General features: G+C 40.7%; 1 protein-coding gene across 1 annotated transcript in view; it reads right to left on the reverse strand.

The window, feature by feature from the left end:
* Nucleotides 1-1,884: 1,884 nt before the first annotated feature.
* Nucleotides 1,885-17,410, reverse strand: part of mycbpap (mycbp associated protein) — a 103,545-nt gene continuing 88,019 nt past the window's right edge. Inside the window, exons 17-19 of the mRNA XM_060844838.1 lie at nt 8,838-8,932; nt 6,757-6,927; nt 1,885-2,004 (exon numbers count right to left, since the gene is read on the reverse strand). Of these exons, the coding sequence (XP_060700821.1) occupies nt 1,909-2,004; nt 6,757-6,927; nt 8,838-8,932 (362 nt within the window). The 3' untranslated portion in view covers nt 1,885-1,908. The remainder of the gene's footprint in view (nt 2,005-6,756; nt 6,928-8,837; nt 8,933-17,410) is intronic.

Here is a 17,410-nt window from a genome sequence, read left to right on the forward strand (position 1 = left end):
CACTGCATATGTTTTGCCGATTGTAGGAAATTATTAGAAGTTGGATTTTGTAGCAGAAGTTAGGTATAGTCTGTACACTGAGACTTGAGTTCCTCCTTGCAGATGTTCTGTTTTATGGATATTTTGAATCAATCTCTTCAGACATGTTATCACACACACTGGACTCAGTGAGACTTGAACCCTTTCCACCTCTATTGTAGCTGGGCTTTGTATATTATGAAGGGCCAGCAGCCTTTAGTTAGTCTTTATTGATAATTGATAGTTTATAAGACCATTGTTTATTAGCTATCAAAAGTTGGAAAAGAAAAAGATTTTTTAGCTGAAAATTGGATTAGGAAGTTACTGATGTGATCATAGCCATGATGGCTGACCAATGTAGTAAATACTTTGAACACATTTGGAGGGAAGATGATATCCAGCTGAAACTGATAACCTTACTGGACTTAGCAGTCGCTCAGAAGGGCTTGTGTGGCACAGTAGCATTGCCCCTACCTCTAAATCAGAAGGCCTGGATTCAAGTCCCACCGGATGGAGAGGTGTGTGATAACATCACTGTTAATCGATGAGAAGCAAAAAGAGAGGAACAGAAATGGGCTTATAGTCTAAATCCCCTGTTTCCTCACTTTCATTGTTACATAGCTGGCTCAGAATGTTGTCCAGCAGTAGAAACAGAACAGTGGATAATTAGTGTGTGGGTGGTGGTAGATGATTACCTGAGTTTCCCTGCCATTCCACCTAACTTAGAGTACTCTCTTTATCACTAACTAACATTTTAATATTCAGATTGAACAAACCATCTTTGTTCATTCATCTGGAAAACCCTCACTATGGAAAGATTAAGTGAGCTAGTTAAGAGATAAATATTAATTCAAATTAGAATGAAAACCATCTTCTTCCTTAACTTCACCTGAAGGTTAAACAGACTTACTTTAATTTTCATCTGAATAACCAGTTGATATCAATGTTAAATTTAACTTTCACTAATTTGAATCTTTGGATTCTGGTACTATGTCATTCTGTGGACAATCATGTATTGCTTCACTGGATAACTATTGAAGGGCCCATGTTTACCTCCTGAATGATTTCTGCTCACTAACGTGACTGCAATGCTAGCCCACTTAATATTCCAAAGGAAAGTTTCATTACATATGTAGGGTAGATCAGCAGTGATAAAAACATAGGATGTGAAAGAGATTGAGTACTGTAGGCATGTTTAAAGTAATATATGTGAATGGAGTAGCTAAAAAGAGCAATGATAACTGAAGATAATGAGAAGTAAGGATTCCCACGTTTGTGATGCATGTATCAATATGTTACCATGAAAGTCAAGGGCCAAACTGTATGTTGTTCATTTGATGTTGTAATTAAAGTATGTATTGTATTAAAGCTTAAGCTTTACTCCGATGTGCATACATTCGGCTTGACCTTTGAAGGCGAATTGCATAGTGGCACAATACAATCAAGTGGCAGAATAAGGGTCCCATGTAACAGTCTCTAAGTGTTGATATTGTTTACAGAGGAAGATAGCAGAAAGGGCACATTCTAGATCAAAGGATCTAAGGCAAATGGCAGGAAAATGCAACCAATGAACTCTTTAAAATATCTTTGACACAAAACATCGCAAAGTAAGCAATGATGGTTTGAAGGAGACACATGTGTGTTTAAAGTTAAAAATCACACAACACCAGATTATAGTCCAGCAGGTTTATTTGGAAGCAGTAGGTTTCAGAGCACTGCTTCTTCATCAGGTTGTTGACAACTCCAGTGTATTTGTTATTTGTTAGTGTCAGTGCCGGCAGAAAAAAAGAGAAAACTGGGGGAATTTTAAAAAATATATATAATTTCCACAAATATATAGAAATCTAATAAAGCAACAAGCTCAACTCCAATCTACAGATGTATATACAGTTAAACACATTTATCCAAAGGCTCTGTATCCTGCTCCTTCAGAGCCTCAAAGAGAGAAGAGGCTTCATTTATCATGGATTTTATCAATCCATAGACCTGTAAGGGGAGAAACAGAGATTTCATGATTCAGAGATTCATCTGAGTGAGTGGCTCAGTCATCAGTTAGTAGCTGGGGCAGGGTCAACAGTGGTCGTGAGTTGTAGCACCAAGGTTTCACAGTCAGGAAAACATAATTGGCCAATTAATCCATTTTGTCAAATAAGACTTCCCTTTCATAAATATCTGTTGTCTCTGTCCAAAGATAACATTTTCAAAATGCCCTTTTCTTTGTATTCCTAATAATAGATCTACTTTCCCTATCAGTAATGCCTTGGAGAGATCACAAATACAGTACTGTGGACAAGTTGTGGTCTTTTCACCTGAAGAAGATTATAGTCCAACACTTTTAATTGGAAGCACTAGCTTTCGGAACATTGCTCCTTTGTGAAAGAACTGCGCTCCGAAAGTTAGAGCTTCCAATTAAACCTGTTGGACGATAATCTGTTACGGTGTGATTTTTAAACTTTGCACGCCCCAGTCCAACACTGGCATCTCCAAATCATACCTGAAAAAGGATATATCTGCCTTATAGAGGAAGTAGAATTAAAGTTCACTGGACATTTCCTGGGATAAGGAAATTGTCCTAGTAAGAGAGATTAAGAAAATCCAGCCTTATTCCCAGGCAAATAGGAGGTAATCCAATTGAAACTTGAAGTTGTTAAGGGATTTGACATGGTGGATGCTGAGAGGCTGTTTCCTTTGGAATTACTGTCTTACAGCAAATAGTCAGATATCTAAGACTGAAATGAATAATTTCCATATTCAAAGGGTTATGAGTCATTGGAATTCTATACAACAGACAGATGTAGCCGCTCAGTTCATTACAGAGATCAACAGATTGTAGAATACTCAGAATGGGGGTATGAAGATCATATGGGTAAGTATAGTCATATAGGAGATTAGCCATGATCATACTGAATCATGCAGCAGGCTCACGGAGCTGACTAGCCTATTTCTAATGCTCTTATGGAAGATTAATTCACACAATAATATTTATTATGTATTCAATAAAGATGCTTAAGGTTTTTAAGGGAAAGGTACACATATTCATCTTTTTTAGATGTCAATATAGCCAAGTGATAATATTCTCTCTTCTAAGTCAGAAGGTAATGGCTTCAAATTCCATTGTAAGGAGCTGAGTGTAAATTCTAGGTTCACACTCCAATGCAGTAATGAGGGAATGCTTCACTCTCAAACGCACTTTGATATTGTTGCTTTCCTGTTTGTTAGACCCTGCTTTTCCAAAAGTAACTTAAATATGTAAAGCATCTTTACAAACATTCAAAGCACTTCACAGGAGCATTATCAAATAAAATTTGGTACTGAGCCAGATAATCATGTATTATTAAGCTTGGTCAAACGGGCAGGTTTTTAAAAAAATACCTTAAAACAAGGAAAGAGATGCAGAACAGTGGAGAGATTGAGGAAGGAAATGACACAGCATCGGGCGCCAGGGCATGGTTAACAATAGTGGAATGTTGAAAATAAGGGATGCTTAAGAGGGCAGAATGGAAGGAGAACAGACATCTCAGAGGGTTGTGGGACTGGAGAAGATTTCAGAGATATGGAAAAACTAGAGAATGGGGGGATTTAAAAACAAGGATTGGAATTTTAAAATTGAGGCATTGTGAATCTAGGAACAAGTGTAAGTTCGTGAATACAGGAATGGTTGAAAAGGTCTTGGTGTGAATGAGGACATTAGCAGCAAAATTACAGGTGACCTCAAAATTATGGAGTATACAAAAGGCTAAGAGCACATTTGAATAATCAAATCTAAAGGTAACAAAAGGGCCCAGCCAGGCAGATGCCAGGCTTCAACCAAATTGATTCAGTGCATGTAATGTCAAGAAATGGTTGGAGGCACTGATTACTGTGAAGGTTGTGGGTCCTGACAACATTCTGGCAATAGCAGTGAAGATGTGTGCTCCAGAACTTGCCATAACCCTAGTCAAACTGTTCCAGGTATGACCTGTACAGAAAAGGCAGGATAAGTTCAACATGGCCAATTATTGCCCCATCAGTGGGTTCTTGATCATGAGGAAAGTGATGGCATGTGTCCTCAATAGTGATATAGACCAACTCTTACTTAGCAATAAGCTGTTCACTAATGCTTAGTTTTGATCCTGCAAGGACCACTCAACTCCTGACCTCATTACAGCCTTAGTTCAAACATGGACAAAAGAGCTGAATTTCAAAGGTGCGGTGAGAGTGACAGCCTTCGACATCAAAGCCACATTTGACTGAGTGTGGTATCAAAGAGCCTGAGCAAAACCCAAGCCAAAGGGAATCGGGAGAAATTTCTCTGGTGGTTGGAGTCATACCTGGCACATAGGAAGATGGTTGTGGCTGTTGGAGTTGCTCAGCTCTTGGACGTCTCTGCAGGAATTCCTAAGGGTGGTATCCTAGGACCAACCATTTTCAGCAGCTTCATCAATGGCTTTCTCGTAATTCAGAAGTGGGGATGTTTGTTGCTGATTGCACAATGTACAGCACCATTTATGACTCCTCAGATACTGAAGCAGTCCATGGCCAAATGCATCATAAGATGGACAAAATCCAGGTTTGGGTAGCCAAATAACAGTACATTCGCACCACACAAATAACATGCAACAATCACCTTCAATAAGAGAGAATCTAACCATCACCTCTTGACATTAGATGGTATTAGCATTGCTGAATCACCCATTATTAACATCCTGGTACTTACAATTGATCAGAAATTGAACTGGACTAGCCATATACATGCTGTGCCTCCAAAGCAGGTCAAAGGCTAGGAATCCTGAAGTGACAAACTCATTTTCTGTTTCCCCAAAGTCTGTTCACCATCTACAATGTGCATGTCAGGAATTTGATGGATCATTCCCCATTTGCCTCCAGCAGCAGCTCTAGCAATACTCAAGAAGCTTGACCACATCTAGGACAAAATCGCCCACTTGATTGACACCGCATCCACAAACGTTCACTCCCTCCACCACTGATGCTCATTAGCAGCAGTGTTTATCTATAAAATACCCTGTAGAAATTCTCTGAGGTTGCTGAGACAGCACCTTCGCAAACTCACGACCACAACTGTCTCGATGGACAAGAGCAAGCCCTTCTCCAAGTCACTCACTATCCTAATTTGGAAACTGTTCTTTCAGTGTTGCTGCGTCAAAATCCTGGAATTCGTTCCCTAACAGCACTATGCATCAAATGGACTGCAGGGTTCAAGAAGGTAAGTCACTGCCACTTTTCAAGGGCAATTAGGTGTGGGCAATAAATGTTGGTCCAGCCAGCAATGTCCTTATCCCATGAATAAATAACAGAAAGTTACTGTGCTAGTGTGTCTGTGCAAATGAATGTTCAATAAATGAGCCTTGTACATTTACAAAAAGAGAGGGATCAATTGTCAATACTTTAAAGAGAATGGGAAACTCAAAACATGAACATAAGAAATAGGTAGGAGTAGGCCATATGGCCCACCGAGCCTGCTCCTCCATTTAATAAGATCACGTCTGATCTTGTAGTTCACTTAGCTCCACTGACTTACACAGTTAGGACACATCAGCAACATATTAATATGTTATGGTTCTCAGTGAACACATAATTTTCTGGCATCATTTGTGGCGAGAGAAATAGAATTAAATTTCCTGTCTGCTATTATTCTTCAGTTAACTCTGTTGCTTTCTGCACAGGTGCTGTCAGACCTGCTGAGTGTCTCCAGTAATGCCTGCATTTGATTCAGATTTACAGCATCCGCAGTATTTTACCTTTATACATTATAATTATTCTGGCATCTAGACTTGCACAACCTGCCCTCTGTTGACATATAATTTTGCAGGATTCTGAAGCCTGCTTGACATCAGATCCCTAGGTCCCATGGCCCAGTAAAAGCCCAGGCAATTGGTGTCAGTGACCTTTGAATGACACTATGACTATCACGAGGTAAAAACAATGACTGCAGATGCTGGAAACCACATTCTGGGTTAGTGGTGCTCTTCCAGCACCACTAATCCAGAACTATGATTATCAACCTGAAACTCATTTTGTGAAAAGTCAGTATTTTTCACAAAGAAGGCAATCAGTTTGAGAGGAAGTGGTCAGAGTTTCAACTGAGTTTTCAACTGTGTTTTCTGAAAAAAAAGCAATCTGGCTGTTGATACTGCAGCATGAAGATTTGAAAGCTCCCAGCCAAACCACCCATAATCACCTCTTACAAGTTTGAAAAACTAAGTTGTAAGTAATTATTCCTTTATCTGAACAAACTGTGTAAAGGTCAGCTTGATTGACATCTTCAGAAAAACAAACCATAATTCATGCCTGTTAGCTCAGTTAGCTGGATAGCTAGCTTGTGAAGCAGAGTGACATCAACAATACAAGTTTAATTCTCACATCAGCTGAGGTCACCATGAAGACCCTGCCTTCTCAGCCTCACTTGAGGCAAGGTGATCCTCATATTAAATTTACCACTCTAATGAAACAGTGGGATGGTGGCAATTTTACCTTTGATTGCACCAGAATCACTCACTATTTCATGTTGACTGTAAGACTAGCCAAAACCAGAGCAAAGGAACAAACAAAATGTATCATTCGACTTCCAACAGCAAGAAAGATGGAATGTTGCTTACATTTCTGTTTTAAGACATGAAACTTCATTCTCTTGCCTTACCTTGCCACTCAACATAAATAACAAAAGTTTTAATAAAGGTTTCTTCTCATTCACTGTGCTGATCGATATAACAGAGAATTTGATAACTCTGAGGCTCTCACCTCTATGTATAATTTCTCTCTATAAATCTGTTGTAAGATGGGGTCTTCCTGATTCAGATCTGGTTCAGGACTTTCCCTGGATGTTGATGGCTGCTTGCTGGACCTGGATGATGGGGGACTGATATGTTTTTTATCATCTTTACCTTTTGCCTTTTTGGCAGACAGTCGTTTCTACAAGAAAGATGGTGCAGGTTAGTAATGCTTTACAGCTGCAGCACAGGATCAGGGTTCTGCTTTCACCATGCAACAATCTGTACATGTCATACACAGTACTAAAACAGCAGGCTTAGTAAATAATATTGAGGATTAAGGAGAGCTGCAGATGAATAAGTTGGTGAATCAGGCAAAAAGATGGCAGGTAGAATTCAGGCAAAAAGATAGCAAGTAGAATTCAATTTCAGTGAGTGTGACATTGTACATTCCAATTTTAAAAACCTTTTAAAGGTGGAAAGTAATGTCATGTGGCAACAAGACAGATTTGGCACCAGTTCAGTAACAGGAGGTACTTCAAGTAAATAAAGCCATAAAAATGTTAAAGGATTCATAGATTTGAGAGCAATTGTTATAGAATGCAAAAATCATGATGTAATGGTGAATCTATATAGAAAATGGTTAGAATTTTGCATAACATTTAGACTCCAATACAATAGGAAAAATATTAATGCAATGAGATGCAAATTCACTATGATGCTGTCTGGTGTAAGGAAATACAAATTAAAGTGAACTTTAAAAAATGCCCATTTTTGCCTAGAGATTAGGATTTATTTGACATGTGTTATAAACTATTAAGGACAGATCAGTGTAGATAGAAACAGACTAGCTCAGATATTCCACTGTACCCTAGTACTGTATCCCTCACAATCCTGTTTAAATATCGAAAGTGACCTCAGCCCTACACCAATCACAGCTTGAAGTGGACCATCTACCCTAATGTCGGGGAAAATTCCACATCCTAAAACCTGGTGGTCAATCAAACAGTTAGCAGCTCTCTTATCCCAGTTATGCTATCAGATGCTGAGGGTGACTGTTACTGTTGCTGTGTAAGGCTCCTGGGGAGGCCAGAGTGGCAGACCAGCAAGGGAAAGGAAATGGGAGAGGAGGGAACCAGGAGTCCTTGGATGAGCTAATGCTTTCACAAACAGTGAAATCTATTAGGTTTCACATGGTGCCAGTTATGGGAAAAAGATTTGTGGGGGATGATGGGAAAAGAAGAAGCCTTTATGTGGGTGATATTGCCCTCTTTGGCCAAGAGCAAGTCAGTAACCTAACACCTCCTAAAATAGCAGGCAATGGGAATGGCATTATACCCAATTCCACGTCTCTCCAACCTGTCAATGAAATATAAAAGTCAACCTATTGTTTCCAATGAGGATCTTCACAAAAGGAGTCAAATACTAGACTGAATGTAAGAGACTTAGAACAGACAGCAGAAAAATGTTTCTTGATGCAGAGAATTACCAAGGTATGAAATTTATGACCAGACCACGTGGTTGTATCAGAGACAATGTAATCATTTAAGAATTAGATACATGTCAAAGGGATAAGGCAAGACGTCAGCTATGAAGTAAGGATACTGCTTGTGCAGAGGATAAACAGGCGATATTCAGGTTTAAGGTTTATTCTTTGTTCTATTAAGTTTTTTGTAACTTCCGTTGTGGTCTAAATCTAATGGTGGGTCTGGGAGTAGGAATCACTTCCACTCTGAGATGGGTTGGCTTTTCTCACATGTTGGATTTGAGAGTTTGAACAGACTTTATTCCACTATGCTTGGAGTTTAGAAACCAGACTGTAGGAAGGAAAACTGTGGGAAGTTTCTAATTTTAAGGCTTATGCAGAAAACAAAACAAATAGAATTAGGACATGGAATGAAATGCCTTGATTTCAACACAATGTGGGGAAGGAAATATATCATGCATTTGACCTGGATCTTAAAACAGACTATATTGGCTACAGGCTACACATAGCCTGTCTGCAATATTTATGGTGCTACAATCAATTTCAAACTAAACATGGCTCCAAAGCAAAAAGCAACGCTAGCAATTTAACAAAGCAGGAAGTAGAATTCTAAGAAGCAATCATACCTCCTTTTCTTCCTCTTTTCCAGCAGATTTTGCTGCTTTCTTTCCTTTTTTGTCAACTGTTTTCTTGTCATCCTTTTTACCTTGTTTTTTGGGTTCTGCTTCACAATGGCATTGGGACAGTTGTAGGCAATTTATAGAAAGGAATTTTTAATGGACAGGAAAGGAACAGAGAAATATCTTAAGTTCCAGGTTTCAGAAGTGTTTATTTACCAATTCCATATTTTTAAACAAACACTCAATCTAAGGCAGAAAAATAATTTTGCATGCCCTGCCCTTGACACGACAGACATACCTAATGCTCAAAATAATATCTTTAACTTTAAAAATATATTGGAGATTACACTTCATACAAACTTTGATTTTTACAACTCTTTAATATATCTACCCACATCCCACCGAATAATCCATTTCCCATGGATTATTAAACATTCACTTCTCATGTTCATCTCTTTCACGGTCTCATCCTCTTAGATCTTCAATGTTCTCCTCTCCAATCTCATTATATCTTGACTTATTCAATCCATCCCCTTTATTCTGTGACTGACAGCATAGCTTTCATCTACTTCAGTCCCAATTTCTGGAATTCCTTCTTAAATTCATCATCTTTAGAAATCTTCTGAAAACCCATACTTTTAAAAAAGCTTAGTAACTTCTACAAGTGTTCCTCCTGGGGTCAGTATCTTTTTTTTTAATTCTTTTCGTATTTTCTTTATTTTCCATGAAGGCCTCATCCATCCTCAGCCATTACAAAACACTATGTGATAGTATCTATGTTGCTACTGGCTAAATGGCTATGGAGCTATAATGGAACCAAGATTTGATCTGAAATCTGTGTTGAGTAATTGACCTCAAAAGCAAAGGATGCTCCAATCCATCTCTATTGTCCTAGCCTGGAAGAGATACAAACACCAGAATTTTCACTTTTTTTTGTAAATTTTATTGGAAATTGTATGATGAGTGAAGGCAGGATTTTGCTCCATTGTAATTACAGTACCTTCTTCCTGCTGCCAAATATTGTGCTGATACACAGCTTTTGGCATCTCAGTTGAAGAATGACTATGTAGACGAAATATTGGAGTGCAGCCAATGCCCAGAAATATAAATCTCAGCCTAAGGCAATGCTTTAAGGCATGTGGCAGGAGAGGGGACAGGAGGCTGATTGAACATGCACATCTCTGGATGACAGTAATAGTATCTCGAAATGATGTAGTGGTTTTTCACAATAAGGACTCACTTTAATTCTTCTACCCTTAGCTATTCCTCTCCTTAAAGGGTTGGCTTGTGTTCAGCAATTTGCTATGGACATAGTGTTTCCTGCATGTGGACATGGGCTTTCCTGCAGCAGTCAGTAAGGTGATGATTAGAGGCAGAAACTCTGGCTGACTTTTTTCTAACCATAATCTAAGTGCTGCCTAGGCTCAGACTGGCTATCAAGTGCAGAATGAGACAGAATTCAAGCTCTTATGACTTCTATTGCCGCAATAGGAAATGTCTATGCCAATGTGCATTTGGAAGGGACATAGAAATTTAACGTCTATACTGCACCCAACAGTTAGTTTACAATCCTTCTGAAATTTGGATGGTTCAGATTGGTGTCTCCTGCTATTAAATTCTATTTTAGTAATTTATGAAAGCTGATAAAACTGATTGTACCCCCTCCCCCAGATAGGTTTACTCATTCCCACTTGCATGCCCTATTTTGAACTGGATATTTTGTTTTGGCAGCGGCAACACCTTCACTTTGGTAATTAAAAATGGGGAGAAGGTGAGGTCTGCAGATGCTGGAGATCAGAGCTGAAAATGTGTTGCTGAAAATACCTAGACTACACCTCCTCCCACCCTGCCCCCCGTAAATACCTAGACTACACCTCCTCCCACCCTGCCCCCTGTAAAAACGCCATCCCATATTCCCAATTCCTTCGTCTCCGCCGCATCTGATCCCAGGAGGACCAGTTCCAATACCGTACAGCCCAGATGGCCTCCTTCTTCAAGGACCGCAGATTCCCCCCAGACGTGATCGACGATGCTCTCCACCGCATCTCCTCCACTTCCCGCTCCTCCGCCCTTAAGCCCCACCCCTCCAACCGCCACCAGGACAGAACCCCACTGGTTCTCACCTACCACCCCACCAACCTCCATATACAGCGTATCATCCACCGTCATTTCCGCCACCTCCAAACGGACCCCACCACCAGGGATATATTTCCCTCCTCTCCCCTATCAGCGTTCCGAAAAGACCACTCCCTCCGTGACTCCCTCGTCAGGTCCAAACCCCCACTAACCCAACCTCCACTCCCGGCACCTTCCCCTGCAACCGCAAGAAATGCAAAACTTGCGCCCACACCTCCTCCCTTACTTCTCTCCAAGGCCCCAAGGGATCCTTCCATATCCGCCACAAATTCACCTGCACCTCCACACACATCATCTATTGCATCCGCTGCACCCGATTTGGCCTCCTCTATATTGGGGAGACAGGCCGCCTACTTGCTGAACGTTTCAGAGAATACCTCTGGGACACCCGGACCAACCAACCCAACCACCCCGTGGCTCAACACTTTAACTCCCCCTCCCGCTCCACCAAGGACATGCAGGTCCTTGGCATCCTCCGTCGCCAGATCATAACAACACGACGGTTGGAGGAAGAGCGCCTCATCTTCCGCCTGGGAACCCTCCGACCACAAGGGATGAACTCAGATTTCTCCAGATTCCTCATTTCCCCTCCCCCCACCTTGTCTCAGTCAAATCCCTCGAACTCAGCACCGCCCTCCTAACCTGCAATCTTCTTCCTGACCTCTCTGCCCCCACCCCACTCCGATGAGGCTATCACCCTCACCTTGACCTCCTTCCACCTATCACATCTCCATCGCCCCTCCCCCAAGTCCCTCCTTTTATCTTAGCCTGCTGGACACACTTTCCTCATTCCTGAAGAAGGGCTTATGCCCGAAAAGTCGAATCTCCTGTTCCCTGGATGCTGCCTGACCTGCTGCGCTTTTTCAGCAACACATTTTCAGTAGTAATTAAAAATGTGACCATTTTCTATTTTTACATTTACAGAAAGACGTCTCCAAATTATGGCACAATTATTATTTGGTAGCCATGGTTTTAGTTTGGACAAGATATAACTAACCAAATGCACCAAACTGGCAGCCAGCATTCCCTCAGTACTGCATTGAAGTGTCAGCCTAGATTATATCCAGAGTGGGCCTTGAATCCAGACTTAAGATCACATAGTGGCTTTGTCACTGCACTTGTAATCCAGAAACTGGATTATTGATCCATAGAATTCAAATTTCATCATAGCAGCTGAAGAATTGCAATTTAATTAATGAAATAATTCAGGAATTAATAATGGTGATCACAAAGCTACTGGGTTGCTGTAAGAACTTACCTGGTTCACTTATGGTCCTTTAGGAAAGGAAATCTGTTGTACGTACCCATTCTAATTTATTTATAACTCTAGATGCACACCAATGCTTTTGACTCTTCACCACTCTCCACAATGAACTCGTAAGCCACTCAGTTGTATCAGATGGAAATGTGCTGGTCTTGTCAGTGACGCCACATTCCCGAATGAGTTTTAAAAGTTCTACAACCTCTCATTCAGAGACAAGGGTGCTCTGCTTGAGCCAAGAGGATATTTCATAATGAAAAGCAAATGATCATTCTTCAGTGTTGCTGATTCTTTTCCAGACTAAGTGCAGAGTTCAGTTTTGCTAATTTTGTGAAAACTTTCTGTTTGTTGGCTGCATTAAAAATGCACTCTTGTACAAGCAAGTCCATTCAATACCATCTGCTCACACTCCATCTTGCCTACATGACAACCGGAGAGTGGAATTCCCATTTTCTTTTGTTGCAACCCTTTGGAAAATATCCCATGATTCTGGTTTTAGACTAGCTACAAACTAACATTTTCGTATGAAAAGCGTGCTGATGATTGTCAGGACATTTTAAAATCTAAAGCAGACAATTGTTAAACACTGGTCTGAAACACACACAAGTCAATAGCAATTTCCTGAAAACACTTATTTGTGGATCAACATTGTTAGAACTAAGTTCTCCAATTCAATATTTTCATCAAATCAATGCCTATTACTGTTCATTCCGGAGATAGAGATGACACTTCACTGTTGGACTGTGCATTTGTACAGAATTACACAACGCTCTTAATTTTCAAAGAAAAACACTTTTTTGGTGGCCTTTCCTGGAGCAACTATATATTTACCCTCTGGTAAAACCAACCCCAATGGTTGTCACTGTTTTCATATTTTCACACTTGAAGATAAGTGGCAAGTTGCTTTCCAAACTTCATGTTCATCCTTTGGAGAGCAAAATGGAGCAGTGTAAAGATTTTGGACAGATAACAGCCTGACAAGCCAGTCAGGAACACTCAATAATCATCTTTATGGCAGTTTATAGATAACTTAGTCCCATAGGACAGGAGGATTTAATAGATTCCACAAGCCCTATCATGAGGCTGGGTCATCTATTCCCACCAGACCTGAGTATCCTGATGAATGTCAACACAGAATTGAGAGTCAGAGCCCCAGTCTCCATTCCACAACGTGGTCTGGATCAGGGTTCAATCCCCAAACCTTTATGAGATGGGTATGTTCCCATTGAATCAAAGGCTGGCTCCATCTGCATTAGATAAATTAGGAACAATTTAGGCAATTGGTAAAGAGAGAGACAGAGAACAACACAGTTTACAGTAAACGAGATGCTGAAGAAACCATGACATTAAATTAAATCACTAAAACCTTTATGCACATCCAACAGTGTGATGCGGGAAAGCCAACAATTACAGAGGCCAACTAAACATATCATGATTATACTTTCTTGTTGAATAACGGATTCTATTTTGTCTATGACAATGTCATACTAGTTTCTGGCAACAAGATTGGGTCAGTTGGGGAGTAGGTGTTGTGAGGAACACTGCTTTTCCACTTGATTGCCCACTATTAAGCAAGTCTTTACAGGCCGCACCAAGGTCTCCTCTTTTTGACTGTAACACTTGCTGCAGAATACACATTCACAGCACTGTTTCTTAAAATGTGGCAATAGTGTATTTTTAAGAAGTGCCATCAGGGAATCCATGGTGGCACTGATTATGCACGGCTGCAAATGTGTTGCTGGTCAAAGCACAGCAGGTTAGGCAGCATCTCAGGAATAGAGAATTTGACGTTTCGAGCATAAGCCCTTCATCAGGAATAAGCAAACTAGCAACAGCTCCAGCAAGAGAATTTTGTTCGATGATGCTCCTGCAAAGTCCCTTGGGACATTTTACTACATTAAAGGTGCTATGTGAGTGAAAATTGTGTACTTGTTGCTAAACATGCATTCTGTTTTCCTTGTGCTCCATCTGTTCTGTTATTAGCTGATATCATTGTAAAGGTTTTGCTGTAAAATATTGTAAACATAAGAGTTGCATATGATGTGCCAAACTGAAATTAATACAAATTCACAATTTATTTCTTGAACATGTGCAATATACACAGTGGGCCTATTGGACTTAAATATTTACAGTATTCTAGATTCATGTTGTTGATAGTACTATAGTAGATAGAAATAAATGTTCATTCCAGAGATAGGCAGAAAAGTCATTATTTTTAACATTATTTTTTGTTATTTGCTCATGGGACATGGGTATTGTAGGCAGGCCAGCATTGTCTTGAGAAACCAGCAGTGAGCTACTTTCTTACACTGCTACAGTCCATGTGGTATAAGCACATCCACATTCTGGTAATAAAGACAGTAATCGACAGTGAATATATTTCCAGGTCAGGACAGTATGTGGTTTGGAGGAGAATGTGCAGATGGTGGTGTTCCTGTGCATCTGCTGCCCTTCTCCTTCTATGTGGCAGGGGCCGCAAGTTTGGAAAGTGCTGTCAAAAGTCAAAGAAACTTTGCCAAGTTGCTGCAATGCATCTTTTTGGTAGTACACACTGATTAAACTATGCAGTGGTGATGGAGGGTCTGAATGTTTAAGGTGATGGGGTGATGATCAAGTAGGTTGTTTTGTCCTCTTTGGTGTTGTGCCACTTGAGTCTTGGTGAATTTTCACCCACCAGCCTAGTGCATAGTATTCTATCACACTCCTGACTTGTTAACAATGAACAGGTTTGAAGAATCAGGAGGTGAGTTACTAGCCAGAGAATTCTTAGCCTCTGGCTAACTTGAAGTCACAGTATTTATATGACTGGTCGTGGTCGATGTCTGATCAGTAGTAAACACAGGATGCAAGAAACAATGATTAGATTCCCTCTTGTTGGAAAAAGTTAATGCCTGGTATTTGTATGGCACAAATACTACCTACCACTTATCAGTCCAAGCCTGAATATTGTCCAGATCTTGATATGTACAGCACAAACTGTTTCACTTGAGGAGTCATGACTCGTGTTGAACACTGTACATTCATCAACAAACATCCTCAGTCCTGACTTTATGTTGGAGACAAGGATAGTGATAAAGCACCTGTACGTCAATGAGCCTAAGACACTATCCCAGGGAACTCCACTCAAAATAATCACAGCCATCTTCTGTTCTGTCCTGATTCTCATTGTTTTTCCACAACTTTTTCATGTCACATTCACCGTCAATGATTGCAGGACACACCAATATGATTTGCATCTAATGTATATGTAGTCTTGATTGTGCAAACAAGTATATTTGTAATAATACTCTTGATAGTAAAATGAGAATACCAATACTAGAATGGAGAGGTTATACCTATCAGCAAAGATTTAAAGGTGTTTGGCTCTTTTCCGTTGTAAAGATAAAATAGAGGAATAATCTGATAGTAGATTTTAAGATTTTGAAAGAGTTTCAGAGAGTAGATATAAAGATGTTTCTACTTGTGGGCAAGACAAGAATTAGGAAGTTTTAAATACAATAAGTTGAATAGGGATTTCAGAAGACATTTCTTTGATCAGGGAATAGTGGGAATGTGGAATTCATTACCACATTAAGCAGTAAAGGTGAATAGCATAGAAAGATTTAAAGGCAAGTTAGATAAATGCGGAAGAAAAGAGAATGGAATTGAATTGATTGTCATGTGTACTGAGGCACAGTGAAAAGCTTTGTCTTGCGAACAATACAGGCAGATCACAGAGTTAAGTAGCATAATTAGTAAATAATAGGCAAACAGCAGCAAAAACAAAAATACAGGTACAGGCGAATGTTAAGAGTCAGGTTTCTGTACTTTCTCCCCAGTGGTAGAAGTTGTAGAAAAATATAACAGGATGGGATGGATCTTTGAGAATGCTGGTGGCCTTTCCTGAACAGCAGGCCTGGTAGATGGATTCTATAGATAGGACGTTGGCCTTTGTGATTGTCTGGGCCAAGTTCACCACTCTCTGTAACCTTCTCCTTTCTTGAATGATACCGTTGTCATACCAGATAATGATACATCCAGACAGAATGCTCTCGATGGCACACATATAAAAGTCGGCAAGAGTATTTGCCGTCATGCCAAATTTCCTCAGCTGCCAAAGGAAGAGACATTGTTGGGCCTTTGTAACCAGTGTGTCCACATGAAGAATCCAAGAAAGCTTGTTGTGGATGATCACTCCCAGGAGCTTGACACTCTCCACTTGTTCCACCTCTGTGCTGTTAATTTTAGGCGGGGGCATGAGTAATATCCCACTGAAAGTCAATAATGATTTCCTTGGCTTTGCCAGCATTGAGAGCTAGGTTGTTCTCAGTGCACCATTTTTCCAGGTCTTCCACCTCCTGTCTGTAGTGTGTTTCATCGCCATCTGAGATTCGACCGACTATGGTGGTGTCATCAGTGAACTTGTAAATGGCATTAGACGGTATTTGGCGATGCAGTCATGGGTATACAGGGAGTACAGTATTGGGCTGAGTACGCACCTCTGGAGGGCTCCAGTGTTGAGTGTTAGTGAGGATGAAATATTATCCCCAGTCGTCACTGATTGTGGCCGGTGGGTCAGGAAACTGAGGATCCAGTTGCCGGGGGAGGGGGGGGGGCTTAGTCCGAAATCACTATGTTTAGTTATCAGTCTTGAGGGGATAATAGTGTTGAAGGCTGAACTGTAGTCAATGAATAGGATTCTTACATAGCTGTTCTTGGTGCCATGATGTTCTAGGGAGGAGTGAAGGGCAAGTGATATGGCATCTGACATGGATCTGTTGATCCGATAGGCAAATTGGAGTGGGTCAAGATTAGTGGGGAGGCTGGAGTTAACTAATGCCATGACCAGCCATTCAAAGCACTTCATGACCCCAGAAGTTAGGGCCACTGGGTGGTAGTCATTGACACTTGCTGCATGAGCTGAAAAATGTGTTGCTGGAAAAGAACAGCAGGTCAGGCAGCATCCAAGGAGCAGGAGAATCAACGTGTCGGGCATAAGCCCTTCTTGCTGCATGAGCCTTCTTAGGCACAGGGATGATGTTGGCCCTCTTGAAACAGGCAGGGACAGTGGCCTACTGCAGGGAGAGGTTGAAGATGTCCGAGAAGGGCTCTGTCAGTTGATCTGCGCATGCTCGGAGTGCACGGCCTGGTACTCCATCTGGTCCCATAGCTTCCCTTGGATTCACATGAAGAAAAGCTGATC

This window comes from Hemiscyllium ocellatum, chromosome 25 (genome assembly GCF_020745735.1).
Source record: "Hemiscyllium ocellatum isolate sHemOce1 chromosome 25, sHemOce1.pat.X.cur, whole genome shotgun sequence".
NCBI classification, from domain to species: domain Eukaryota; kingdom Metazoa; phylum Chordata; class Chondrichthyes; order Orectolobiformes; family Hemiscylliidae; genus Hemiscyllium; species Hemiscyllium ocellatum.